This window comes from Glycine max, chromosome 9, assembly GCF_000004515.6.
Source record: "Glycine max cultivar Williams 82 chromosome 9, Glycine_max_v4.0, whole genome shotgun sequence".
In the NCBI taxonomy this organism is placed as follows: Eukaryota; Viridiplantae; Streptophyta; class Magnoliopsida; order Fabales; family Fabaceae; genus Glycine; species Glycine max.
In genome coordinates this window covers 39,083,391-39,111,006 of record NC_038245.2, presented here as the reverse complement: position 1 = coordinate 39,111,006, position 27,616 = coordinate 39,083,391, and the positions used below count along the sequence as shown (strand labels likewise).

General features: G+C 31.8%; 4 protein-coding genes and 3 non-coding genes across 7 annotated transcripts; 3 read left to right on the top strand and 4 right to left on the bottom strand.

The window, feature by feature from the left end:
- Positions 1 to 5,567: 5,567 nt before the first annotated feature.
- On the bottom strand, positions 5,568 to 6,215 carry BBI (Bowman-Birk proteinase inhibitor). The gene has a single exon (NM_001251618.2). The coding sequence runs from the start codon at positions 6,182 to 6,184 to the stop codon at positions 5,828 to 5,830; it is 357 nt and encodes a 118-aa protein (NP_001238547.2). The 5' UTR covers positions 6,185 to 6,215; the 3' UTR covers positions 5,568 to 5,827.
- Positions 6,216 to 10,816: 4,601 nt separating this feature from the next.
- Positions 10,817 to 10,934, top strand: LOC112998006 (U5 spliceosomal RNA). The gene has a single exon (XR_003263053.1). It is a non-coding gene; the product is annotated as a U5 spliceosomal RNA (small nuclear RNA).
- Positions 10,935 to 12,174: 1,240 nt separating this feature from the next.
- Positions 12,175 to 12,711, bottom strand: BBI-CII (Bowman-Birk type proteinase inhibitor C-II). Its single transcript, NM_001251438.3, has one exon. It carries the CDS (start codon positions 12,684 to 12,686, stop codon positions 12,357 to 12,359), a length of 330 nt encoding a protein of 109 aa, NP_001238367.2. The 5' UTR covers positions 12,687 to 12,711; the 3' UTR covers positions 12,175 to 12,356.
- A 4,792-nt stretch (positions 12,712 to 17,503) lies between these two features.
- On the top strand, positions 17,504 to 18,009 carry LOC100814794 (Bowman-Birk type proteinase inhibitor C-II). Its single transcript, XM_003534016.5, has one exon. It carries the CDS (start codon positions 17,535 to 17,537, stop codon positions 17,862 to 17,864), a length of 330 nt encoding a protein of 109 aa, XP_003534064.1. The 5' UTR covers positions 17,504 to 17,534; the 3' UTR covers positions 17,865 to 18,009.
- A 1,401-nt stretch (positions 18,010 to 19,410) lies between these two features.
- Positions 19,411 to 19,528, bottom strand: LOC112997982 (U5 spliceosomal RNA). Its single transcript, XR_003263028.1, has one exon. It is a non-coding gene; the product is annotated as a U5 spliceosomal RNA (small nuclear RNA).
- A 2,823-nt stretch (positions 19,529 to 22,351) lies between these two features.
- LOC547818 (protease inhibitor C-II) lies at positions 22,352 to 22,888 on the top strand. The gene has a single exon (NM_001251480.2). The coding sequence runs from the start codon at positions 22,377 to 22,379 to the stop codon at positions 22,704 to 22,706; it is 330 nt and encodes a 109-aa protein (NP_001238409.2). The 5' UTR covers positions 22,352 to 22,376; the 3' UTR covers positions 22,707 to 22,888.
- A 1,240-nt stretch (positions 22,889 to 24,128) lies between these two features.
- On the bottom strand, positions 24,129 to 24,246 carry LOC112997994 (U5 spliceosomal RNA). The gene has a single exon (XR_003263041.1). It is a non-coding gene; the product is annotated as a U5 spliceosomal RNA (small nuclear RNA).
- Between the last annotated feature and the right edge of the window lie 3,370 nt (positions 24,247 to 27,616).

The following is a 27,616-nucleotide window of genomic DNA, read 5'->3' as shown; positions in this document are numbered from 1 at the left end:
TTTTTCTTTTCAGATTTTTCCATCTTTTTCTTGAAAATGGGACAATCAACCCTCAGATGTCCAGGTTGATTGCATTCAAAGCATTTTAGAGTAGAGGATGAATTTTCTGTCCTTCTCTTTGATTTAAAATTTGGTCGCCTCTGATTTCCTCTTACTTTAAGAAATTTGTTGAATCTTTTTACAAAGAAACTTAGATCATCATCATCATCTGCATCATTATCCTGATCACTTTCTTCTTGAATTGAGGATGATGCTTTAAGAGCAATTCCTTTCTTTTTCTTGTCATTTTCTTCATTTTGGTGCAATCTCAATAGTTCCATCTCGTGTTCCTGCAACTTACCAAATAAAGTGGCAAGAGACATGTTAGACAAATCTCTTGATTCAGAAATAGCCGTTACTTTGGGTTGCCATTCTCTACTTAAACATCTTAGCACCTTGTTTATAAGATCTTCATTTTGAAATTCTTTGCCTAAGGCTGCTAGATGATTTACTATATGTGTAAATCTCTTTTGCATACTCTGAATATTTTCATTTGTATTCATTCTAAATAATTCATACTCATGAGTTAGTGCATTTATCCTAGATCTTTTAACATCTGTAGTTCCTTCATGTGTTAATCGAAGAGTGTCCCACATTTCCTTAGCACTCTTGCAATTTGAAACTCTAAAATATTCATCCATTCCTAGGGCAGATGTTATTATGTTTTTGGCTTTTAGGTTGTATTGTACTCGTTTTCTATCCTCTTCAGACCATCTATCTCTAGGTTTTTCTATGGTTATGCTTTCACTTGATGAACTACCATCTATTGAAACTCTTTCAACTGTGGTGGGTATATAAGGCCCTATTTCAATGGCTTCCCAGATATTTAGATCTATTGCCTCGATAAAAATTTGCAGTCGGGTTTTCCAGTAGTGGTAACCCTCTCCATTAAAGATTGGAGGTCTATTGATAGAATTCCCTTCTGGAAATAAGGAATTTGCTGAGGCCATCTTTTTCTTGAAGCTTCTAAACTTTGTACAAGAATGAAGCTCTGATACCACTTGTTAGACAAGTGGCCTCAGATATCTTAAGAAGGGGGGGGTTGAATTAAGATATTCCAAACTGTTTCCCCTAATTAAAAATCTATTTCACTTTTTACTCAAGTTATGAATTCCCTTAATGACAATCTTCTTAAATATTAATTCAAACGAAGCAACTTGAATATGAATATAAAGCAATAATAAATAAAGGAGATTAAGGGAAGAGAAAATGCAAACTCAGTTTTATACTGGTTCGGCCACACCCTTGTGCCTACGTCCAGTTCCCAAGCAACCCGCTTGAGAGTTCCACTATCTTGTAAATTCCTTTTACAAGTTCTAAACACACAAGGACAATCCTTCCTTTGTGTTTAGAGATCCTTTACAACAAGAGACTCACAGTCTCTTAATCCCTTAGAGAATGAGAAGAAGAAGAGGAACAAATCTCTCTAGAAAGAGATGGATTTTACAGATTGAGCACTCAATTAATTCCTTAATGAATTGCAATTGAATTGGCCAAGGAATTCTTAAGAGGATAAAATGAATTTGCTCTTTGAGAGGATAAACACTTTGTTGTACTGAAAATCTCTGAGCAATTTCGTGTTTAAGTCACATATATATAGACCATTGGTGGTCATGAGTAAAGCCTTTGAAAAGTTGTGACTCTTGAAATTATTTTTCTGAAATTCCTGTCTGGTAATCGATTACAGTAATTGTGTAATCGATTACAGCTTTTAAAATTTGAATTAAAACGTTTACTAACTGCTGGTAATCGATTACCAAAATTGTGTAATCGATTACACAGTCTAAAATTTCGAATTCAAATTTTTATAGCTGTTATAAAATGTATTTGGCCACTGGTAATCGATTACATCCTCTGGTAATCGATTACCAGAGAGTAAAACCTTTGAAAAACACTTTTTATTTTAAATCACTTGGCCAAACCTTTGCTAATTCAATTAGGAATTCCCTTCCTAATATTCTCGTGATCATCTTGATGTTGTGACTTGTAATCTTGAAGTATTGTCTTGAATTTTAATCTTGAAAAGCCCATTTGCATCAATTGCAACACATCATCATGATCATCATCAAAACATCAAAGCCAATTGCATCTACATTACCTTGTTTCTTGTTTTTCAAAGAATCAAGATACTTCTTGCAATTTCTCTTCCAATGACCTTTCTCCTTATAGAAGAAACATTCAGCATCGGTTTGGTCAATCTTGTTCCTTTTGTTCATGGGTTTGGTCATACCACCCTTAGGTCCAAGATTCTTCCTTTTTGGTACTTTGCCTTTCTTCTTGGAGTTGTTGCCAACTACCATGACAGTTCCTTTCTTCTTTTTAGAAGCAATTTGATTCTCATAATCAATTAGTAGATTAAGCATCTCATGCAAGTCACAACTAATCTTATTCATGTTGAAATTCACAATAAATTGTGAAAATGAATCAGAAAGTGATTGCATAATCAAATCTTGAGAAAGCTCTTTCCCAAGAGTGCACCCCAACTTCTCAAGTTGTTCTATGAGATCAATCATCTTAAGAACATGGGGTCCAACATTTTCATTTGCAGCAAGTGAGGATCTAAACAGGGCCTTAGATAATTGAAATCTAGTCATCCTGCTTTGACCACCGTACATCTTCTTAAGATGTTCAACGATCTCATATGGGTCCATGTCTTGATGTTGCCTCTGGAGTTCTGAACTCATTGATGCCAAAATAATGCACTTAGCAGTAAGGCACTCATCTAGGTACTTTTGAAAAACCTTGGTTGCTTCAGCATCACTCAGATCAGGTGCTTCCATGGGAGGCTTATCAATAGTGTCTATAAGCTTCTCATGCATGAGAACAATTCTCAAGTTGCGGTACCAATCATCATAATTGGCTCTGACTAGTTTTCCAGGTTCAAGAATACCACGAAGCGATAGAGAAGACATATTGTTATCACATAAGTTTCTAGTTGTCAGGCCAATCCTATTGATATCAATAAATTAATTTTAATACTTCTCTAGGTTGTCTAGTCGCTCAGTATATAATTAATTTCAAAAACATGCATCTTATGCGAGAAAAAAATAGCACAAAAAAATAATTATTAATTATAAATCTCCTGTTCTTCAGGTCGTTCCTCATGATTAAACAATTTAATATGTAAGGTATGTCAGATAACAAACATATTTATTATTTAGATATATAACAATTATATAATTACGCATATAGCATATAAAATTTTTTTTCTCTCAAATAATTGAACGAGATACAGTGCTTGAGGCGCATATCTCTTTGATATCACATATCTTAATGCAACGTCTTTCCATTAAATTAATGTCCAACAATTTGAAAATAAAAGAACTAATAACAAATTGCTCAAAATTGAAGGAAAGGTTTAATCTTTTAAAAGGAATCCAAATAAAATAAAAATCTTTATTCTCCTTTATATAAAAATACCAACGTATATGATATGGAACACCTCTAGCAAATCAAGTACCGTATTAACAACCAATTGCAAACGATCCACCGATTCAAAACAACATCCATGTAACAAGATTAGAAATTGCACAAAAAAATTAATTTGATTTGACAATGTAATCATGCAATAATAACCGGCAATATTACGTGTAAGTAAATAAAAATTGAAACTTTTTCAAATTTTATTAAATATAATTTAAATACAAAAGACCCATGGCTCTGATACCAACGGTTGGAAAAAGGATGTTCAAAAACACACATTGCGGACTAAAAGAATCTATTTTGTATTTAAATTATATTATAAATATATTATATCTTAAAAAATATACTTGTTGATGAGCTCTTGAAGCATAAAAATTCTTCAATAGTGTGAAGACTCTACGTGTATCCACACCACCGAGACTGACCTCTATTCGTCAACAACTTTGACAAGTGGAAAAATAAGAATAGAGAAGTGATTTTGAGATCATTTCAACGTGTAGCCCAAGGCTCTATTTATAGCACGTTATGGCTAGCAAATTTCTGATCAAATCAAAATCATTATTGATAGTATTATTTTTTAAACTATATTATTTCTTGTTACCTTTTATTGTTAATCATTTAACAATTAAAATTGAAATAATAATTGGCCAAGTCAAACTTGTATCTATATTGATAGTATCCTTTTTTAAGCTATATTATTTTTTGTTACCTTTTATTGCTAATCATTTAACAATTAAAATTGAAATAATAATTGACCAAGTCAAACTTGTATCTAGCCACATTTTCAACCCAAATTCCAAATACAAAATCATACATGTTTGTTTATCTTCTTTTACCAAATCTTTCATATTATTTATATTTTCAGTGCTAGCAAAAATATAATAATATTCCACCTTTTTGAAATCAATTAATCATTTGATCATATTAAATTCTCTTATTTAATTAATCATCAAATATTAAAATAATTTCTTTAACAGAGATTAGAACACTCGTTTGTGTGTGACCCTGTAGATTCAATACTAAGCCGGTAATATATTAATCAACTTAATATACTAATCAAGATAGGCGTCTAGCAACACTCCTTAACGCGTCTGGATAGCATGAAGTAACATTTTACTTTCAAGAACCATTAGAAGAGTAGTGTAATAATTTTTTTCATCTTTACAGCTCTGGGTTAACTCTAGAGTATGGTATTATTGTCAAACCCTTTTTTGAGTTAACTCATAATGACTTAAGAAACTCATTTCTTCTTTCATTTAATTTTCCTGGCTAGGATATAATTTTATTCATAGAACTCAAACTCATTACCAAGAGTTGATGGATTCCTTCTTGATTAATCACTAATTCTACAGGTATTTAATCATATCCAATATTTATTCAACAAGTGCTCTAAAGCATTAGGTGTCCAGAATCAAAATACAACAAATAACATGTTAATTACTATGACAATCTCAGGTCAAAGAAAACTATTATACCTCTTCTTGAGAATTTTCTATTGACAGTTTATGGTAAATTTTAATCATTAGAAAATTTCAATTGAGTTAATTCAATGATCACATCAATATGTAACTCATCTATATATGCAAATTAATAAATGAGATCTATTAATATTTATCTAATAAATACTATCACATATATATTAATCTATCCCGATTATTGATATCTTATTTACAATAATCCTATGATAAAAAACGATTTAGATTAAAATTAGAACAAACTTATTTCTCATTATCATAATCTCTATTATAATAATAAGTCTTTAATTTTAATCAAGGATATTATCAAATGGATCATTTAATCAAATACTGAAATATGATAATGAAAATAAAATAATACTTTATTATTAAAATTAGAATTGATTATATGATGACTTGGATCGTGAACATACAAATTTATTTTCCAACAGAGGAGTATCTTGTGCATTTGAGAGTAAGAAAATGGAAGGAAGTTAATTTGTACTTGGTAGTTCAGATTGGGCACTACCTATACAAAAGGTGTTTGTATAGTTAGGGAACTCTTGTTCCAATCAAAAAAAGTTAAACAACATTATTTAAATTAATTAAACAACTCATATAAGTGTTCCACGAAAATGTTTTTAGGTACTATTTGGTTAACTTATACATTTTTTTATTTATAAATCCTGAAATCATAGAACCAAATGCAAACGAAAAACTATAAATTAAAATTGGCCAAATTAATTAACATTGGAATGAAGAAGACCCAGATTTGCAGAAAGCAAATTATGGGCCACGAAAAGAGAGGAAGTTTTATTCCAAGTTTATTTAGTCATTCCTTACATAACAAACAAAGCATAAAGGGGGCTTTGTCCGTTGGAGAGAGAGCTTACATGCATAACACTTGTTCATTAGTAGTTTTCCTTGTCATCCTCACTGGGTTTGCAAGGTTCATAGCAGAAATCGGTTATGTCAACACAAAAACACTGTGCAGGATACGATAATGCGCAAATACAAGATTTGCAAGCTGAATGGCACGAATTCAGCCTCATATCTGAACAGCGGCATTGAGGAGGGTTTGACTTTGTGCATGCGCATTGATCACAGCATGGTTTTGAAGACTCATCATCATTTGAGTGTTGATGATGATCACTTTTCATGAGCAGGCCAAGCTTACTCAGCCTCAAGTTGGCACTAGTAGTACCCCCCACAAGGAAAAGTAGCACCAAACACACCTTTAGCACCACCATGTTGTTCTTCAAACCCATCTTCTTCTCTTTTTTCTTCTGTGAAGAGATTACTTAAAAGAGCCACTGAAGTGGGTTATTTATATTAAGAGGATCATTTGCATGCAGATGGAAACGTGATGACTTGGTTCTTTTCTGAGTCATGGAGCAGTAGTGAATAGTGATATCTTGGTTCTTTTCTGCATTGCATTTCAAAGGTGGCACACATGCAGGATATCATGGCTGGCTTTGCTCCCACGTTGGGCTAGGCGTGTCTATTAGCATTTTATACAGGGAAAACTGGATAAGAGGTTCAGGTGTTAGCCTAGTACTGACTCAAATATATTTTTAACATATTTTAATTTAGAAGTATGAGTCAATTGTCTACGTCATTAATTATATGTTTGTGGTTAATTTTCATAACATCAATTAAACGGGAGATCCAATTAAAATCAAAAGTTTAGAGATTCAATTAAAAAAAATTCAACAATCTAATTAAAAATTTGGTACAAGTATAGGGACCACAGAATAATTAACCTTTTTAGTTTTAAATTTTTATTTTAAAAAATCAAAATCAAAATCATTTTTCAATTTTTAATTTTGTAGTTTTATTTTGTTTCAGTTTTAAATTGTAAGCAATATTATAATTTTTTTTTAATCACTAAAAAGATGTGAGATTCTTCACAAGGTTGTAATGAAGGAATTTGGAATGATACCATAAAAAAATATTTAAGTTTTTGTGGGCCAAGTCTATATATATATCATGCTATGATCGTATTTGTGATAAAAAAAACAAAAAAGATAAGATCTAATTTGTGCTCAAAACTTAAAGTCTGAATCATATATTTTATCAAGTGGGTTCTAATTGAGTTGGTCACGAGTCCAATGTAAGTGACCACAAGTTATTGTTGGTCCTACAAAAATACTCTAACTCAAGGTTATGATTAAATGAGGAAAAAATCCGAGAAAACTTGATTTGTACCATATAACCTAGCCTAGATCAAGTCATGATCGATGTAGGCTGTTAAAATCCCATATTAAATTTATGATCAATAGCCTAATCCTAATATATATTTCATCCAACAGGTTTGAATTGAGATGACAGCAGGTTTGGTACAGCTTGAATTTGTCAGATTCCACTTTCTCTTTCACGATGTAATTTGATAATTGACATATGGAATTGATAAATAAGATTTCGAGTAATTGGTTATAGTATGGCAAAATGGGCTTAAAAAGGCTAAATTCAATTAAGAGTTATAAACTACGACCTATGCTTTTAATTACTAGATTTCTACCAACTTATTTCACTATATATTATTGTTTTTTAATTATGGCTAAGTCTCCTAAAGTCGCAGTTTAACATATAGGAACTATCAAGTGGCAATATTAATTTAGACAAAATAAAGGTAAAAAAAATATAAAATATATGGGAAAGGTAGGTCAAAATTACAATGGCTGAAAACATGTAACTTGGTTTGCTCACCCTGCAAGCATACGGTTGATCAAATTAAGCTTAGGCCAATACATATTTTGATTGAATGTTTCTTTATGTTCTAACTTCTAATTAACACACACACACACAAACGGTTGATCAAATCTGTCCTTCTTGGCAGGTCTCTATGTACCTGTGTTGGCTTCTGAACGTTTACACTTTGATTCACACATGCACTTAATCAACCTTTACATCACTACGTGTATATTTTTCAGAAATTCAAATCTTGGATTAAGAGAAACTGAAAAAAATGAAAAGGTTCAAGTATATATATTAATTCATGATGTGGTGGAAAGACTGAGAAGTTTTTAATGGCCTCTCCCCTTTCTCTTACACTAAAAAGACTTCTTAAAACCTTTTTCCACCCCACCCTCTTAAAGAATGCGAGCCCCTTATCTCAACTTTTAAATGTTTTTTCAATTTAATACTATAACTGACTTTGCTGATAATTGGATGTATTATGCTAGCTGTATTATTTGAATTTGTATATAGGCTACATATTAGTCTTGGGGCGAAGTGTATATACATTTTTAAAAAAGAAAACTATCTATATTAACTCCACCTAATAATTTTGCTTACATATAAAGCTAATTTTCATGTATTTTAGCAATGTATATTGATGAAAATGGTGAAGGGGGCCATAAGAAAAGAACAAAAAAAGGGGAGGGACGAAATTAACATAACTCACCACTTCTTTTTTATTTCACATATTCTTCAAGAACGGCCTCAACGAGTTGATGAAGACGAAACAATGACATCAATAAAGGATCAAAAACACGATCATTAGGCTTCACCTTCACGTGGTAATTTTCTCCTCTTTCCTTTCCATTGATCTTTTCTTATGTTAATTATCTTCTTTAAAATCCTTGATATGCATTGCCCTATTATTAAGCGTAACATAGTTTTTCGATTCTTCTGTTTCCGTTGATCTAATTAAGCTACATTTTTCTTCGTTGAGATATATGTGAGGCTAGTTTAATTTATCTTCGTGCTACATGATTCATCGTCATATCACAAATTAATCCCTGCAATTCATTACCCTCACTGAAACGGTAGTCAGGATTATTATTAGAGTAAATTTGTTGGAATTGATTTTATTATATTATTGTTAATTTGTTATTATTATCATTTGTTTTGTTTTCGTCATGTGTTTCTAGTTTAGAATCCTAATTAAAGATAAACATTATTAAATTGAGAATCTGAATTAGAGTTGAAATAAGGAAGGCTTACAAATTCCTTATACTGTTGTTATTTTAGATATATATAGTTTAGCTTCCAATATTTATTAGATTCAGAATGTCTTTTTATAGCTCTACTTTAACCTGTTTATATTTTTTAGTTGGTACTAAAACTAGTTACTTTTAGTAGTTGTTACATATTGAATTCAAACAATAATGGTTGGAAAACTAGTTTTTATGGAGACATTGAGTTCGATTAAATGCAAATGATAATTAAATTTAAATGTACATATTTGCAGTAGATCATGCAATATCTGAACAAGTTTACCCTCAAAAAATTTGAACAAGTTTATTAAAAATGTCAATAAGAATAAGTTTGACTACACTTTTTCCTTCAGCATCTCACTTGCAGCAATGAAGATCCTAAAAAAGATGACCAGCATGGTGAGGCAAATTTCTCACATTAGTCTCTTTTTACAAAGTATTTTTCGAAATGGTGTCCTTTTCAAACATTTTTCCAGGAGGTGCTGCTTTTGCACGTACCCAACATGCAAGTCGCAAGTGGGAGTGGCGATTTAGGGCAGAAGTGGACACGTGGCAAGGGCTGGGGGACGCGCCAGGCTCATTGGCGATTTCCGCCTGCCACACTGAAAGCTCCAGGCTCATTGGCGATTTGAGCTTGCTATGGTCACGTCTCGTCGGAGTAGTGCAGCAGCCTAGGAGCAATGCAGCAGCGTAGCCAAGCAGTGTGCAGGTTTGCAGCTAGAAATCGCAAATGCCATTGATGATTTGCGTTGATTTGAAATCGCAAATCGCATTGACGATTTATGTCATTCTTCGTTTAAAAGCTGATGGTCATGTCATTCATTCCTTGCTTTCGAGTTTCCCTTGCTTCTCCTTCTTCATTGGTCTTGCTTTGTTTCTCCTCCTTCAGTGGTGTTACAAGCCTATCGAATATAAAAGTTAATTTAATTTATAAAAAAATACTTCAGCCTAACAAAATTACTTTAAAAAAATAATTCATACCACAAAATTTTAACTATTCGAACCTCAAACCTTACAAATTTAAACGCCTGTAGTCAGGAAGAAACAAGTTTCAGAGAGAAAGGAAAGCCAGGAAAACAGGTTGCAAAGAGAAAGGAAAGGAAGGCTGAAGATGCAAAAAATGTTGGATGAGTAAGAGTATTTAAACACCCTAACGTTTTCTACTTATCCTAAATCGCAAACTCTGATAGCGCCTTCCATAACCGTGATTGTGTTTTCTATAAAGCTGAAGCTATCGCTGATTCAGCTGGGAAAGCTGAAAAGCTACTGCCATTTTACTTAAAAAGCTGCCATCTACTTAAAAACCTGCAAAGCTGTCAACCCTAGCTTTATTCCTTCAAAGCGCAACTTGGACCAGTGTTTCCCATGCATGGCCAAAGCGCCACTGTAGGTGGCGATTCCACCTGTGTCGCCAGTGGCAGTGGCGCCACTGCCACGTGTCGCCGCAATGAAAGACGCGTCAATCATGCTGGTGTTTTGCATGGATATTTCATGCAGGATACATAAAAAACAGTCCCCTCGGAAAAAACTTTGAAAAGACCCCAAATGGGAAAATAGTTTGTAAATAAGTCCCAAACTGGGAAATTTGTCGCATGGTGACTGTGAATCCTTGGCAGAAATTGTGATGCTTGCCACTTGCACCATAGAAATTAGTTAAAAGTATAAGCACATCAATGGAGGTTGGGTTTAGCAAAAAAGGAATTGTCTATTATAATGTGATGAATTAAAGTTTGAATTCCCGCATTTAATTAGTGTCCAATTGTGTTTCAAAAAGAATAATTGTCTCTAAAGAAGAAAGAAATGTGTGGAAAAACAAAAACAAAAAAGTATAAGCACAAAGAAACAGACTTGCAACCTGTGGTTACATTTCTGAACAAAGCCCCACATCGAGTGGTACTATAATAGCAAGTGAACTGTTTCCACCATAAAATGAAAGGCCTGTAACACAAATATTTACGGAACCGTGTGATGAACACAAAGCGAATTATTCTTTCGCCTTTTACTAAAGAATACCGTGTGTTCGTCACCCAAAGCGGTGTACGCCTATTTTTGGAAGAGCCTTCGATTATTGAGGGCTCTGCAATTTCAGTTCAAACTTCTATATATTCTGCTTTTATCTGTACGTTTCAGTTCTGCTTAGAGTGTATATTCTGCTTCGATTATTGAGCCTTCGAATATATGTTCGGTTGTATTATCCAAAGCCTCACCTAGAACTTTTGCTATTGAAATGTGTACTTGTAATGTCTTGTGTTCCTCATTCTTCAATTATGCAAACTCTCTTCATACAGGGATTTGAGGAGGGGGGCAAAAAAGAGAGTCAATTTTGATTCAGGAGCATTCATGAATTTCTGTATTGAAAAATTCAAGATTCAACACATTAAACAGGACAACTACGTTGTGGAATTATGATTTCTCTTTTTCGTGCAGAGCAAGGACATGCAATCTCAAAACCACTTGTTATTGCTGTTTCTCTTCAATTCACTCGTTAAATTAATTACTAGTGTTTTATTGAACTAAGTACATTACTAAGTCCCACATTGGTGAGAAGAGATAACAATCACTTGATGTTTTATCATAAAATACACTATTTTTTGCCTTTCTGTTAAGATCTGATATGTAGCTTACCACTGTGGGTTCACATGGGTTCACACACTTTATTCTAGGTGTTGATATCTAACTTGATCTAAAAATAAAAATAAAAAATTATATAAAATGATACAAATTGATTTTTTTTTGTTTGAATGATTTTTCAAAGCAAATATGGTTCGTGAGTTGTGTTTCTGGAACTAAACCTCCAACACTTATATTAACCGATGTAATTACTTTCACTTATATTAGCTGATATAATTATTTAGTGTTATGTATTTTATCTCCAATACTTATATTAACATTTATAATTATTTTAGTGTTATGTATTTTATTGTATATCATTTAAGTTATATTAACACTTATAATTATTTTATTATTATATGTATATTGTTTGAGTTTTACCGTGTAATTGAAACTTATAAAACATATATTACATTTTTTAGAGTATTATTTTTAGGTGTGATTGGTTTAAAATGGATGAAAATTTGATAAATTTTTATTATACAAAATCAAACATTAATAAGTTTTATAGATTAATATAACCAAATTTTTTTTGATTTAATCTAATTTAAAAGATGAAAGAAATTATATAAATTTTAATGAAATAATATTTTAATAAAAAAATATAAAAACAATCGAATCCAACCATAAAATATTAGTTTGATTTGATTATGATTTTATTTTAAATTAAAATTAAATCACATATGTTTTATAATTAAGTTTGTTTTAGGCGATTTTTTTCATGAAAAATGGAATCTAACAAAGTGATAAAAATGACCAAAATTTGCCAAAAGCAAATTACTGGCCACTGCGAGCTTTTTATTCCATGTTTTATTTGTCTCCCTTACATAAAAGACAAAGAAAGCCTAAAGGGCTTTGTTCATTTGAGAGAGCTTTTGTTGATTAATTCCTAGTCATCATCTTCATCACTGGACTTGCAAGGTTTGTAGCAGAAGTCGGTGGTGTCAAGGCAACGACACTGGCCTGGCATCGAGCGTGTGCACGCACAGCGATCACAAGCTGAGTGACATGAATTCAACCTAATATCTGCACAATGGCATTGAGGTGGCATTGAGGCTGTGCACATGCAGAGATCACAGCATGGTTTTGAAGACTCATCATCACTTGATGAGTGATCACTTTTGAAGAGGTTCAGTTCCATGCGTGCATTAGTAACCCCCACAAGGAAAAGAACCAAGAAACACACCTTTAGCACCACCATGTTGTTCTTCAAACCCATCTTTACTGTTTTTCCTGTCAAGTGTGAAGAGAAAAGAACCCGTGAAGTGAGTTATTTATATAAGAGGATTTGCAGATGGAACGTGATACTGAGAATTTTACTTTGTCGTGGAGTGATGTCATGCCTTTTTCTGGATTACATTTGAAAGGTGGCACACATGCAGGATATGGAGATTGAGGTTGCTTCCACGATTGCTAGGTGCTGTCTAGCTATCTGCATGAAAAACAGGTTCAAGTAGTGGAAAATTAATCCGACTATAATGAAAATTTGAAAATGGAATTATAATATTCTCTATAGATTTTGTGGTGAAAGTGTGAAACTCATTAAAATTAATAATTTTTAATAAATTTTACACAATTATAAAAAAATATTAGGAAAGAAAATGTTATGTCGTTAACATTCATCTCTTTAATTATAATTTAGTTTTCAAGTGTGAGTGTGATTCCTTTCTAATGTTTCAATTAGAAGCAAAAGAAGTTGACATGAAATTTTTTCATTATTCATAATATACATATATTATTTTTTATTATTTTGATTTATTGGATTTCACAATTTGTATAAGGAAACTTAAAATTTTTTTAAGTTGTACTTAGATTAAGGAATGCCTTTATGATATGTTAGCAGTGAATCCGAATCCTTATGTTAGAGGATGGGATGATTGGTTATCCAGTGATAGAAGGATCAGGATGTACTAAATAGTTTGGAACCCTTACATGACTAGTGTTAATCACATTGACAAGTGTTTCAAATTATCATAAATAATAAAGTAAAACTAAAGCCCGAGTGTCGAGTTTACAGAGACTTTGTTTGTACTTAGACTGGTACAAACTCAATTTTCAAACAAGAGATAAGGAATTGAAAGTGAAAAATTAAAGGAAAAAAGAAGATAAAAAGACAAGAAAAATAAACAATGATTTGAATGCGAAAGATGAATTCACAATTCAAATGTATTGGGGCCTATCATACCTGACTACCGTTGATGCAATGTTAATGTGTTTCTCTATTTAATATTATTATAATTTCCACTCATATTTATTATGATACTCAACCCTGATCCCTCACGTTAAAAAGTCTAATTTATCTGTTCTCTCTCCCAACTCCTTTTACAGACATGAAGTTTAGAGATATATGCATGAGCTAAACAATATCACTCTATCTCTAGTAATGATTTGTTTGTTTAGATGTCATTTCCCAGTTCTTTAGAAATTAAACACTTCCCAATGCCTAATCCTTAAACAGATGCATGGATGATCAAACATACAATAACAATAAAGCACAAGAAAGAAACAATAAAAATTGACAATGCATTAAATAGGTACTAAGGAAAGATTACATTACAAGGACATTTAATGGGGATTTAGTCTCTCATTGTCATGAGAGACTTTACACTTTAGGGACTGATGTGGATAGAATATATAAGAAGAGGAATGGATAATGGAAGAGAAAGAGAGAATGATTAAAGATAGAGAGTTTTTCCTATTTAAGATGCTCAGGTTTTGGATATATTCATTAAAAAGCACCGAGTCTTCATGTATCTTTCTCCTTTGTTTCTTACTCATTTTATGAGCTTTTGATATTAATTTTTTTTATTATTTCATTAAATATCAATAAAGTAATGAAATTCCAATCATTCTTAATCAAAACTGACAATCAAATTAACTCAAATCTCACAGTCAGATTTAAACTCATATTATGAAAAATTAATCCTTTCCGCTAGATCCAATCTCAACCCTATGACAAAATAATATTATTTCTGATAAATAATCGATTAAGCAACTCTTATTATGATGCTCGAATGCAAGTTGTGTTCGGGGAACACTAACGTAAATGTTTTAATTTGGCGAATTTAATTTTTACTTGCATTTAATTCCTCATGATTTAATTCCAGAAATATTTAAACAAATAAGGATGACTTAAATATGAAATTGGTGCATGGAAGTTGACTTCTTTTAACTTTTGGTCTTTTTGTAAGTTTTTTTTTTATTTTAATTTTTGTAAGTTTGTATTTTTTTATTTTTAATTAATTCCTGTTGTCTGTCACGTATTGTTACAGAAAACATTAATATTGATGTCATGCTCATGTCATTAAGATTAAAAATGAAAAAAAAACTCACAGACTAAAAAAAATTAGGAACTACAAATGAAAAATCTTACAGGACAAAAAATAAAAATACATGGAATAAAAGGAAAAAATGATATATTTGTAGACAGATAAATATTCAAGCCTTAAATATTATGCATAATTTTAATTTAAAATTAATATAAAATAAAAAAGAAATAATTAATTAAAAGATGCACAACTTTAAGGATACTTTACTTTGTCATGCGTAAATATTTTAATTAATTCTTTATTATTTTTTATTTTATATTAAATATAAATTAAATTTACACATGATGTTTGAGGCCTAATTATTTGTGTCTATAAATGAAATATGTCATTTTTGCTTTTAGTCTATGTATTCTTTTTTCATCCATGTGAGTTATTTGTTTTCATTTTTTATTCTTGTAAATTTTTTTTATTTATTTTTAGTTTTATATATATATATATATATATATTTCATTTTTAACCCCTCTAAATTCTTTTTTTTTTTCATTTTTAGTCCTTATCATATCAACATTAACACTTTTTTAGAAATGATAACTGACAACATAGACTATAAATGAAAAACCACAAAATTATTGGAACTAAAATAAAAAATTATATGAACCAAAAATAAAAAATTGTAAATTATAAGGAATTATTCGAAGGATGACAATATTCTTAAAATGGAGTCTGTTGTGCTAAAGGATGATTAAAACAACTATCCATGTATATTATTTATTTTGCATAGTCTTATTACATCTAGTTGATAATTGTGAAATTTGGATTTAATTGATAGTCAATTTTTATTAAGAATGATTAGAATTTTTTCACTTTGTTGTTGTTTTTTTTAATAAAATAACGAGGATTTTAATATCATTTTAATTTTTTACCAGCAGGATTCAAGAAGAAAATTATAAGTGATTTGGAGGGAAAATTGATGTAAAAACGTGAAGGAAGAGCCTTGAAGAAAAATTGTAGATTGAGACAGATCGTTTAGTGCACAAGACAAGCCCAACGCGACGTCTCCCTTAGGGGCCAACACAAGCTTAACACAAAGAAGGCATAGGAAGAACCCCAAAGGCGCGCTTACCGCGAATCCCGCACTTACCGCGCGATCACTGTCATACTCGCTAAGCCCAGAAGGCCCGCTTAGCAAGATGTTACGTGAATTTTAAGATACCTTAGGCCCATAAAATGAGTAGGAAGCAAATGAAAAAGATACACGGAGACTCAGAGCTCTTTAATTAATACCTTCAAAGCGTGAGCATCTCAAATAGGGGAAACCCTCCATCTTTAGTCATTCTCTCTTTCTCTTTCATTATCCATCCCTCTTCTTATTCTATCCACATCAGCCCCTAAAGTGTAAAGCATCTCATGGTAATGAGAGGCTGAACCCCCATTAAATATCCTTGTAATGTAATTTTTTCTTAGTATCTATTTAATGCAATGTCAATTTTTATTGTTTCTTTCCTGTGATTTATTGTTATTGAATAGTCTGATCATCCAAGCATCTGTTTAGGAATTAGGCATTAGGAAGTGTTTAATTTCTAAAGATTTGAGAAAGGACATCTAAACAAACAAATCATTGCTAGAGATAGAGTGATATTGTTTAGCCTATGCATACATCGCTAAACTTCATGCAATTTACTGTTTTATCTCTCTACAAAAGGAGTTGAGAGAGAGAATGGATAAATTAGACTCTTAAATGTGAGGAATCAGGGTTAAGTATCATAGTAGATGTGGATAAAAATTAGAATAATATTAAATAGAGAAATACATTAACATTGCATCAAGGGTAGTTAGGCATGCTAGGCCCCAATACATTTAAATTCTTAATTCATCTTTCGCATTCAAATCATTGTTTATTTTTCTTGTATTTTTATCTTCTACTTTTTCCTTTAATTTTCCACTTTCAATTCCTTATCTCTTGCTTGAAAATTGAGTTTGCATCAATTTAAATACAAACAAAATCTCTGTTGACTCGACACTCAAACTTCTATTTTATTTTATTATTTGTGACAATTTGATACACTTACCAATGTGATTAACACTAGTCATGTAAGGGTTCCAAACTATTTAGAGCATCCCTGATCCTTCTGTGTCACTAGATAACCAATCATCCCATCCTCTAACATAAGGATTCACTCCTAACATATCATAAAGGCATCCCTTAATCTAAGTACAACTTAAAAATTTCTTTAAGTTTCGTTTTACAAATTGTGAAATCCAAATAAATCAAAATAATAAAAAATAATATATGAATATTATGAATCATGAAAAAAAATTCATGTCAACTTCTTTTGCTTCTAATTGAAATATTAGAAAGGAATCACACTTGAAAACTAGATTATAATAAAAGAGATGAATGTTAACAACATAACATTTTCTTTCCTAATATTTTTTTATAATTGTGTAAAATTTATTAAAAATTATTAATTTTAATGAGTTTCATACTTTCACCACAAAATCTATAGAGAATATTATAATTCCATTTTCAAATTTTCATTATAGTCGGATTAATTTTCCACTACTTGAACCTGTTTTTCATGCAGATAGCTAGACAGCACCTAGCAATCGTGGAAGCAACCTCAATCTCCATATCCTGCATGTGTGCCACCTTTCAAATGTAATCCAGAAAAAGGCATGACATCACTCCACGACAAAGTAAAATTCTCAGTATCACGTTCCATCTGCAAATCCTCTTATGTAAATAACTCACTTCACGGGTTCTTTTCTCTTCACACTTGACAGGAAAAACAGTAAAGATGGGTTTGAAGAACAACATGGTGGTGCTAAAGGTGTGTTTCTTGGTTCTTTTCCTTGTGGGGGTTACTAATGCACGCATGGAACTGAACCTCTTCAAAAGTGATAACTCATCAAGTGATGATGAGTCTTCAAAACCATGCTGTGATCTCTGCATGTGCACAGCCTCAATGCCACCTCAATGCCATTGTGCAGATATTAGGTTGAATTCATGTCACTCAGCTTGTGATCGCTGTGCGTGCACACGCTCGATGCCAGGCCAGTGTCGTTGCCTTGACACCACCGACTTCTGCTACAAACCTTGCAAGTCCAGTGATGAAGATGATGACTAGGAATTAATCAACAAAAGTTCTCTCAAATGAACAAAGCCCTATAGGCTTTCTTTGTCTTTTATGTAAGGGAGACAAATAAAACAAGGAATAAAAAGCTCGCAGTGGCCAGTAATTTGCTTTTGGCAAATTTTGGTCATTTTTATCACTTTGTTAGATTCCATTTTTCATGAAAAAAAAATCGTCTAAAATAAAGTTAATTATAAAACATATTTGATTTAATTTTCATTTAAAATAAAATCAGAATTAAATCAAACTTTTACGGTTTAATTCAATTATATTTTTTATTTTTTTACTAAAATATTATTTTATTAAAATTTATATAATTTCTTTTGATCTTTTAAATTAAATTATATTAAAAAAATTTGGTTATATTAATCTATAAAACTTACTAATATAATTTTCATCGATTTTAAACCAATTACACCTAAAAATAATACTCTAAAAAAAGTAACATTTTATAAGTTTCAATTACACGGTAAAACTCAAATAATTAATATACATATAATAGTAAAGTAATTATAAGTGTTAATATAACTTAAATGATATATGCATAAAATACATTACACTAAAATAAATAATTATAAAAGTTAATATAAGTGTTAGAGATAAAATATATAATACTAAAAGTAATTATATTGATTAATATAAGTGTATAATTATAAATGTTAATATCAGTGTCAGAGATAAAATATATAATACTAAAGTAATTATATTGATTAATATAAGTGTTGGAGGTTTAGTTGAAACACAACTCACAAACCAATTTGCTTTGAAAAATTATTCAAACAAAAAAAAATCAATTTGTATTATTTTATATAATTTTTTATTTTTATTTTTAGATAAGTTAGATATCAACACCTAGAATAAAGTGTGTCAACCCATGCTGCTATAGGGCCAGACCCACAGTTGTAAGCTACATATCAGATATTTAACATAAAAACAGATACTATACTTATCTTAACATAGAGGCCAAAAAATAGTGTATTTTATGATAAAACATCAAGTGATTGTTATCTCTTCTCACCAATGTGGGACTTAGTAATGTACTTAGTTCAATAAAACACTAGTAATTAATTTAACGAGTGAATTGAAAAGAAACAGCAATAACAAGTGGTTTTGAGATTGCATATCCTTGCTCTGCACGAAAAAGAGAAATCATAATTCCACAACGTAGTTGTCCTGTTTAATGTGTTGAATCTTGAATTTTTCAATACAGAAATTCATGAATGCTCCAGAATCGAAATTGACTCACTCTTTTTTGCCCCCCTCCTCAAATCCCTGTATGAAGAGAGTTTGCATAATTGAAGAATGAGGAACACAAGACATTACAAGTACACACATTTCAATAGCAAAAGTTCTAGGTGAGGCTTTGGATAATACAAGCGAACATAGGGTACTGATCTGTTTAATCTTTTGCATAGCTGTTCAACAAAAACAGAATCAATAACCGTTCAAAAATACGTGAAGCGTGGCATGGTTCACTCTAAGCAGAACTGAAACGTACAGATAAAAGCAGAATATATATAAGTTTGAACTGAAATTGCAGAGCCCTCAATAATCGAAGGCTCTTCCAAAAATAGGCGTATACCGCTTTGAGTGACGAACACACGGTATTCTTTAGTAAAAGGCGAAAGAATAATTCGCTTTGTGTTCATCACACGGTTCCGTAAATAGTTGTGTAACAGGCCTTTCATTTTATGGTGTAAACAGTTCACTTGCTATTATAGTACCACTCGATGTGGGGCTTTGTTACGAAATGTAACCACAGGTAGCAAGTCTGTTTCTTTATGCTTATACTTTTTTGTTTTTCCACATATTTCTTTCTTCTTTAGAGACAATTATTCTTTTTGAAACACAATTGGACACTAATTAAATGCGGGAATTCAAACTTTAATTCATCATATTTTAAGAGACAATTACTTCTGCTAAACCCAACCTCCATTGATGTGCTTATACTTTTAACTAATTTCTATGGTGCAAGTGGCACATCACAATTTCTGCCAAGAATTCACGATCACCATGCTGATCATCTTTTTGAGAATCTTCATTGCTACATCTTGTAGGCCACCTTTATGAACAAGACCAAAGCCACCTTCAAATATTTTTGTAAAACTGAAGTTTTTTGTTTTTTTTTCTCCATCATTAATCATAATTAAAGACAAAAAATAATAAGAGTCATGACAATTACATGTCATTTAATCAACATATTCCCTTTCATATATTACTATATTATCTCTCTTTAATATGACTGTAAAATGAGAAGTTCATAATGGGTTTAAACAAAAGTCATTCTTTCATTAACAAAACATAATATGTTTTCCACATCATAATTTGCATGCATATACACATAAAGTAGAAAACACAAATTTCAGAAACTTACACAATAATGAGCTCAAAGTGTCAAATAGACATTATTAATAATAATAGCATTCAACATTCACTAGCAGACATAATGCCCATATTCACTACATGGCCAGTAAATACTTTGGACGGTAACCTTTTTGTTAAAGGGTCAACAATCATTAGATTAGTGCTAATATGTTTTATTGACACTATATGTTTCTGAACTTCTTCTTTAACGGCAAAGTATTTCAATTCCATATGCTTAGCACTTTTAGAATACTTGTCGTTTTTAAAAAAGAAGATAGCTACGATATTATCACAATAAATTTTCAGCGGCTTGGCAATATTGTCAACTACTCCAAATTTTGAAATAAAATTCCTCAACCAATTACCTGAACTGTGGCCTCAACGCATGCCACAAATTCAGCTTCCATGGTGGATGCAACAATGACTGACTGCTTTGCACCTTTCCATGAAATCACTCCTCCGGCTAAAAGACACACATAACCAAATGTAGACTTTCTTGTATTTATACAACCAGCAAAATCTGAATCTATATATTCAATCACCTCAAGATGACTAGATCTCCTTTAAGTAAACATGTGATCCTTTGTCCCTTGCAAGTATCTTAAGACTTTATTTGCAGCTTTCCAATGATCCAATCCTGGATTACTTTGGTATCTACCAACCATACCAACTACAAAGCTAATATAGCCTTGTGCATGTTTGAGCATACATCAAACTCCCAACAACAGATGCATAAGGGATATTTTTCATCTTTTTCGTTCCAGATCATTCTTTGGACATTGCATGAGATTAAATTTGTCTCCTTTTTGTATTGGAACGGGAGATGCTAAACATTTATCCATTCTGAATCTCTCTAAAACTTTATTAATATATGATTTCTCAGACAAGCCTAACAGTCCTTGTGATCTATCACAAAATATTTCTATTCATATCACATAGTCTGCCTCACCCATATCTTTGATTTCAAAGTTGTTAGAGAGAAACTTCTTAGTCTCACTTAATAGACCAAGATGCAATTTAGTGTTTTATCTCTACAAAAGGAGTTGAGAGAGAGAATATATAAATTAAATTCTTCAATGTGAGGGATCATGGTTGAGTATCATTGTAGATGTGGATGGAAATTAGAATAATATTAAATAGAAAAACACATTAACATTGCATCAACGGTAGTCAGGCATGATAGGCCCCAATACATTTGAATTGTGAATTCATCTTTCGCATTCAAATCATTGTTTATTTTTCTTGTCTTTTTATCTTCTACTTTTCCCTTTAATTTTCCACTTTCAATTCCTTATCTCTTGCTTGAAAATTGAGTTTGTACCAGTCTAAGTACAAACAAAGTCTCTGTAAACTCGACACTCGAACTTTCGTTTTACTTTATTACTTATGACAATTTGAAACACTTGTCAATGTGATTAACACTAGTCATGTAAGGGTTCCAAACTATTTAGTACATCCTGATCCTTCTATCACTGGATAACCAATCATCTCATCCTCTAACATAAGGATTCAGATTCACTGCTAACATATCATAAAGGCATTCCTTAATCTAAGTACAACTTAAAAAAATTTTAAGTTTCCTTATACAAATTGTGAAATCCAATAAATCAAAATAATAAAAAATAATATATGTATATTATGAATAATGAAAAAATTTCATGTCAACTTCTTTTGCTTCTAATTGAAACATTAGAAAGGAATCACACTCACACTTGAAAACTAAATTATAATTAAAGAGATGAATGTTAACGACATAACATTTTCTTTCCTAATATTTTTTTATAATTGTGTAAAATTTATTAAAAATTATTAATTTTAATGAGTTTCACACTTTCACCACAAAATCTATAGAGAATATTATAATTCCATTTTCAAATTTTCATTATAGTCGGATTAATTTTCCACTACTTGAACCTGTTTTTCATGCAGATAGCTAGACAGCACCTAGCAATCGTGGAAGCAACCTCAATCTCCATATCCTGCATGTGTGCCACCTTTCAAATGTAATCCAGAAAAAGGCATGACATCACTCCACGACAAAGTAAAATTCTCAGTATCACGTTCCATCTGCAAATCCTCTTATATAAATAACTCACTTCACGGGTTCTTTTCTCTTCACACTTGACAGGAAAAACAGTAAAGATGGGTTTGAAGAACAACATGGTGGTGCTAAAGGTGTGTTTCTTGGTTCTTTTCCTTGTGGGGGTTACTAATGCACGCATGGAACTGAACCTCTTCAAAAGTGATCACTCATCAAGTGATGATGAGTCTTCAAAACCATGCTGTGATCTCTGCATGTGCACAGCCTCAATGCCACCTCAATGCCATTGTGCAGATATTAGGTTGAATTCATGTCACTCAGCTTGTGATCGCTGTGCGTGCACACGCTCGATGCCAGGCCAGTGTCGTTGCCTTGACACCACCGACTTCTGCTACAAACCTTGCAAGTCCAGTGATGAAGATGATGACTAGGAATTAATCAACAAAAGCTCTCTCAAATGAACAAAGCCCTTTAGGCTTTCTTTGTCTTTTATGTAAGGGAGACAAATAAAACATGGAATAAAAAGCTCGCAGTGGCCAGTAATTTGCTTTTGGCAAATTTTGGTCATTTTTATCACTTTGTTAGATTCCATTTTTCATGAAAAAAATCGCCTAAAACAAACTTAATTATAAAACATATGTGATTTAATTTTAATTTAAAATAAAATCATAATCAAATCAAACTAATATTTTATGGTTGGATTCGATTGTTTTTATATTTTTTTATTAAAATATTATTTCATTAAAATTTATATAATTTCTTTCATCTTTTAAATTAGATTAAATCAAAAAAAATTTGGTTATATTAATCTATAAAACTTATTAATGTTTGATTTTGTATAATAAAAATTTATCAAATTTTCATCCATTTTAAACCAATCACACCTAAAAATAATACTCTAAAAAATGTAATATATGTTTTATAAGTTTCAATTACACGGTAAAACTCAAACAATATACATATAATAATAAAATAATTATAAGTGTTAATATAACTTAAATGATATACAATAAAATACATAACACTAAAATAATTATAAATGTTAATATAAGTATTGGAGATAAAATACATAACACTAAATAATTATATCAGCTAATATAAGTGAAAGTAATTACATCGGTTAATATAAGTGTTGGAGGTTTAGTTCCAGAAACACAACTCACGAACCATATTTGCTTTGAAAAATCATTCAAACAAAAAAAAATCAATTTGTATCATTTTATATAATTTTTTATTTTTATTTTTAGATCAAGTTAGATATCAACACCTAGAATAAAGTGTGTGAACCCATGTGAACCCACAGTGGTAAGCTACATATCAGATCTTAACAGAAAGGCAAAAAATAGTGTATTTTATGATAAAACATCAAGTGATTGTTATCTCTTCTCACCAATGTGGGACTTAGTAATGTACTTAGTTCAATAAAACACTAGTAATTAATTTAACGAGTGAATTGAAGAGAAACAGCAATAACAAGTGGTTTTGAGATTGCATGTCCTTGCTCTGCACGAAAAAGAGAAATCATAATTCCACAACGTAGTTGTCCTGTTTAATGTGTTGAATCTTGAATTTTTCAATACAGAAATTCATGAATGCTCCTGAATCAAAATTGACTCTCTTTTTTGCCCCCCTCCTCAAATCCCTGTATGAAGAGAGTTTGCATAATTGAAGAATGAGGAACACAAGACATTACAAGTACACATTTCAATAGCAAAAGTTCTAGGTGAGGCTTTGGATAATACAACCGAACATATATTCGAAGGCTCAATAATCGAAGCAGAATATACACTCTAAGCAGAACTGAAACGTACAGATAAAAGCAGAATATATAGAAGTTTGAACTGAAATTGCAGAGCCCTCAATAATCGAAGGCTCTTCCAAAAATAGGCGTACACCGCTTTGGGTGACGAACACACGGTATTCTTTAGTAAAAGGCGAAAGAATAATTCGCTTTGTGTTCATCACACGGTTCCGTAAATATTTGTGTTACAGGCCTTTCATTTTATGGTGGAAACAGTTCACTTGCTATTATAGTACCACTCGATGTGGGGCTTTGTTCAGAAATGTAACCACAGGTTGCAAGTCTGTTTCTTTGTGCTTATACTTTTTTGTTTTTGTTTTTCCACACATTTCTTTCTTCTTTAGAGACAATTATTCTTTTTGAAACACAATTGGACACTAATTAAATGCGGGAATTCAAACTTTAATTCATCACATTATAATAGACAATTCCTTTTGCTAAACCCAACCTCCATTGATGTGCTTATACTTTTAACTAATTTCTATGGTGCAAGTGGCAAGCATCACAATTTCTGCCAAGGATTCACAGTCACCATGCGACAAATTTCCCAGTTTGGGACTTATTTACAAACTATTTTCCCATTTGGGGTCTTTTCAAAGTTTTTCCCGAGGGGACTGTTTTTTACGTATCCTGCATGAAATATCCATGCAAAACACCAGCATGATTGACGCGTCTTTCATTGCGGCGACACGTGGCAGTGGCGCCACTGCCACTGGCGACACAGGTGGAATCGCCACCTGCAGTGGCGCTTTGGCCATGCATGGGAAACACCGGTCCAAGTTGCGCTTTGAAGGAATAAAGCTAGGGTTGACAGCTTTGCAGGTTTTTAAGTAGATGGCAGCTTTTTAAGTAAAATGGTAGTAGCTTTTCAGCTTTCCCAACTGAATCAGTGATAGCTTCAGCTTTATAGAAAACGCAATCACGGTTATGGAAGGCGCTATCAGAGTTTGCGATTTAGGATATGTAGAAAACGTTAGGGTGTTTAAATACTCTTACTCATCCAACATTTTTTGCATCTTCAGCCTTCCTTTCCTTTCTTTTTGCAACCTGTTTTCCTGGCATTCCTTTCTCTCTGAAACCTGTTTCTTTCCTAACTGCTGGCGTTTAAATTTGTAAGGTTTGAGGTTCGAATAGTTAAAATTTTGTGGTATGAATTATTTTTTTAAAGTAATTTTGTTAGGTTGAAGTATTTATTTTCTTAAAATTAAATTAACTTTTATATTCGATAGGCTTGTAACACCACTGAAGGAGGAGAAACAAAGCAAGACCAATGAAGAAGGAGAAGCAAGGGAAACTCGAAAGCAAGGAATGCATGCAAGGAATGAATGGCATGACCATCAGCTTTTAAACGAAGAATGACACAAATCATCAATGCGATTTGCGATTTCAAATCAACGCAAATTGCCAATGGCATTTGCGATTTCTAGCTGCAAACCTGCACACTGCATGGCTACGCTGCTGCACTGCTCCGACAAGATGTGACCATAGCAGGCTCAAACCGCCAATGAGCCTGGAGCTTCCAGTGTGGTAGGCGGAAATCGCCAATGAGCCTGGCGCGTCCCCCAGCCCTTGCCATGTGTCGATCATGCATGAAGTCGCTACTCCAACTGGCGTGTTGCATGCCACGTGTCCACTTCTGCCCTAAATCGTCATTCCCACTTGCGACTTGCATGTTGGGTACGTGCAAAAACAACACCCCCTGGGAAAATGTTTGAAAAGGACACCATTTCGAAATATACTTTGTAAAAAAAGACTAAAGTGAGAAATTTGCCTCACCATGCTGGTCATCTTTTTTAGGATCTTCATTGCTACAAGTGAGATGCTGAAGGAAAAAGTGTAGTCAAACTTATTCTTATTGACATTTTTAATAAACTTGTTCAAATTTTTTTAGAGGGTAAACTTGTTCAGATATTGCATGATCTACCGCAAATATGTACATTTAAATTTAATTATCATTTGCATTTAATCGAACTCAATGTCTCCATAAAAACTAGTTTTCCAACCATTATTGTTTGAATTCAACATGTAACAACTACTAAAAGTAACTAGTTTTAGTAACAACTAAAAAATATAAACAGGTTAAAGTAGAGCTATAAAAAGACATTCTGAATCTAATAAATATTGGAAGCTAAACTATATATATCTAAATATAACAACAGTATAAGGAATTTGTAAGCCTTCCTTATTTCAACTCTAATTCAGATTCTCAATTTAATAATGTTTATCTTTAATTAAGATTCTAAACTAGAAACACATGACGAAAACAAAACAAATGATAATAATAACAAATTAACAATAATATAATAAAATCAATTCCAACAAATTTACTCTAATAATAATCCTGACTACCGTTTCAGTGAGGGTAATTAAATTGCAGGGATTAATTTGTGATATGACGATGAATCATGTAGCACGAAGATAAATTAAACTAACCTCACATATATCTCAACGAAGAAAAATGTAGCTTAATTAGATCAACGGAAACAGAAGAATCGAAAAACTATGTTACGCATAATAATAGGGCAATGCATATCAAGGGTTTTAAAGAAGATAATTAACATAAGAAAAGATCAATGGAAAGGAAAGAGGAGAAAATTACCACGTGAAGGTGAAGCCTAATGATCGTGTTTTTGATCCTTTATTGATGTCATTGTTTCGTCTTCATCAACTCGTTGAGGCCGTTCTTGAAGAATATGTGGAATAAAAAAGAAGTGGTGAGTTTTTATGTTAATTTCGTCGCAAGACTAATATGTTAATTAGGTGGAGTTAATATAGATAGTTTTCTTTTTTAAAAATGTATATACACTTCGCCCCAAGACTAATATGTAGCCTATATACAAATTCAAATAATACAGCTAGCATAATACATCCAATTATCATCAAAGTCAGTTATAGTATTAAATTGAAAAAACATTTAAAAGTTGAGATAAGGGGCTCGCATTCTTTAAGAGGGTGGGGTGGAAAAAGGTTTTAAGAAGTCTTTTTAGTGTAAGAGAAAGGGGAGAGGCCATTAAAAACTTCTCAGTCTTTCCACCACATCATGAATTAATATATATACTTGAACCTTTTCATTTTTTTCAGTTTCTCTTAATCCAAGATTTGAATTTCTGAAAAATATACACGTAGTGATGTAAAGGTTGATTAAGTGCATGTGTGAATCAAAGTGTAAACGTTCAGAAGCCAACACAGGTACATAGAGACCTGCCAAGAAGGACAGATTTGATCAACCGTTTGTGTGTGTGTGTGTTAATTAGAAGTTAGAACATAAAGAAACATTCAATCAAAATATGTATTGGCCTAAGCTTAATTTGATCAACCGTATGCTTGCAGGGTGAGCAAACCAAGTTACATGTTTTCAGCCATTGTAATTTTGACCTACCTTTCCCATATATTTTATATTTTTTTTACCTTTATTTTGTCTAAATTAATATTGCCACTTGATAGTTCCTATATGTTAAACTGCGACTTTAGGAGACTTAGCCATAATTAAAAAACAATAATATATAGTGAAATAAGTTGGTAGAAATCTAGTAATTAAAA

Coding starts and splice junctions, on each gene's coding strand:
- LOC547818 (NM_001251480.2), top strand. CDS start 22,377: ATGGGTTTGAAGAACAACATGGTGGTGCTAAAGGTGTGTTTCTTGGTT.
- LOC100814794 (XM_003534016.5), top strand. CDS start 17,535: ATGGGTTTGAAGAACAACATGGTGGTGCTAAAGGTGTGTTTCTTGGTT.
- BBI-CII (NM_001251438.3), bottom strand. CDS start 12,686: ATGGGTTTGAAGAACAACATGGTGGTGCTAAAGGTGTGTTTCTTGGTT.
- BBI (NM_001251618.2), bottom strand. CDS start 6,184: ATGGGTTTGAAGAACAACATGGTGGTGCTAAAGGTGTGTTTGGTGCTA.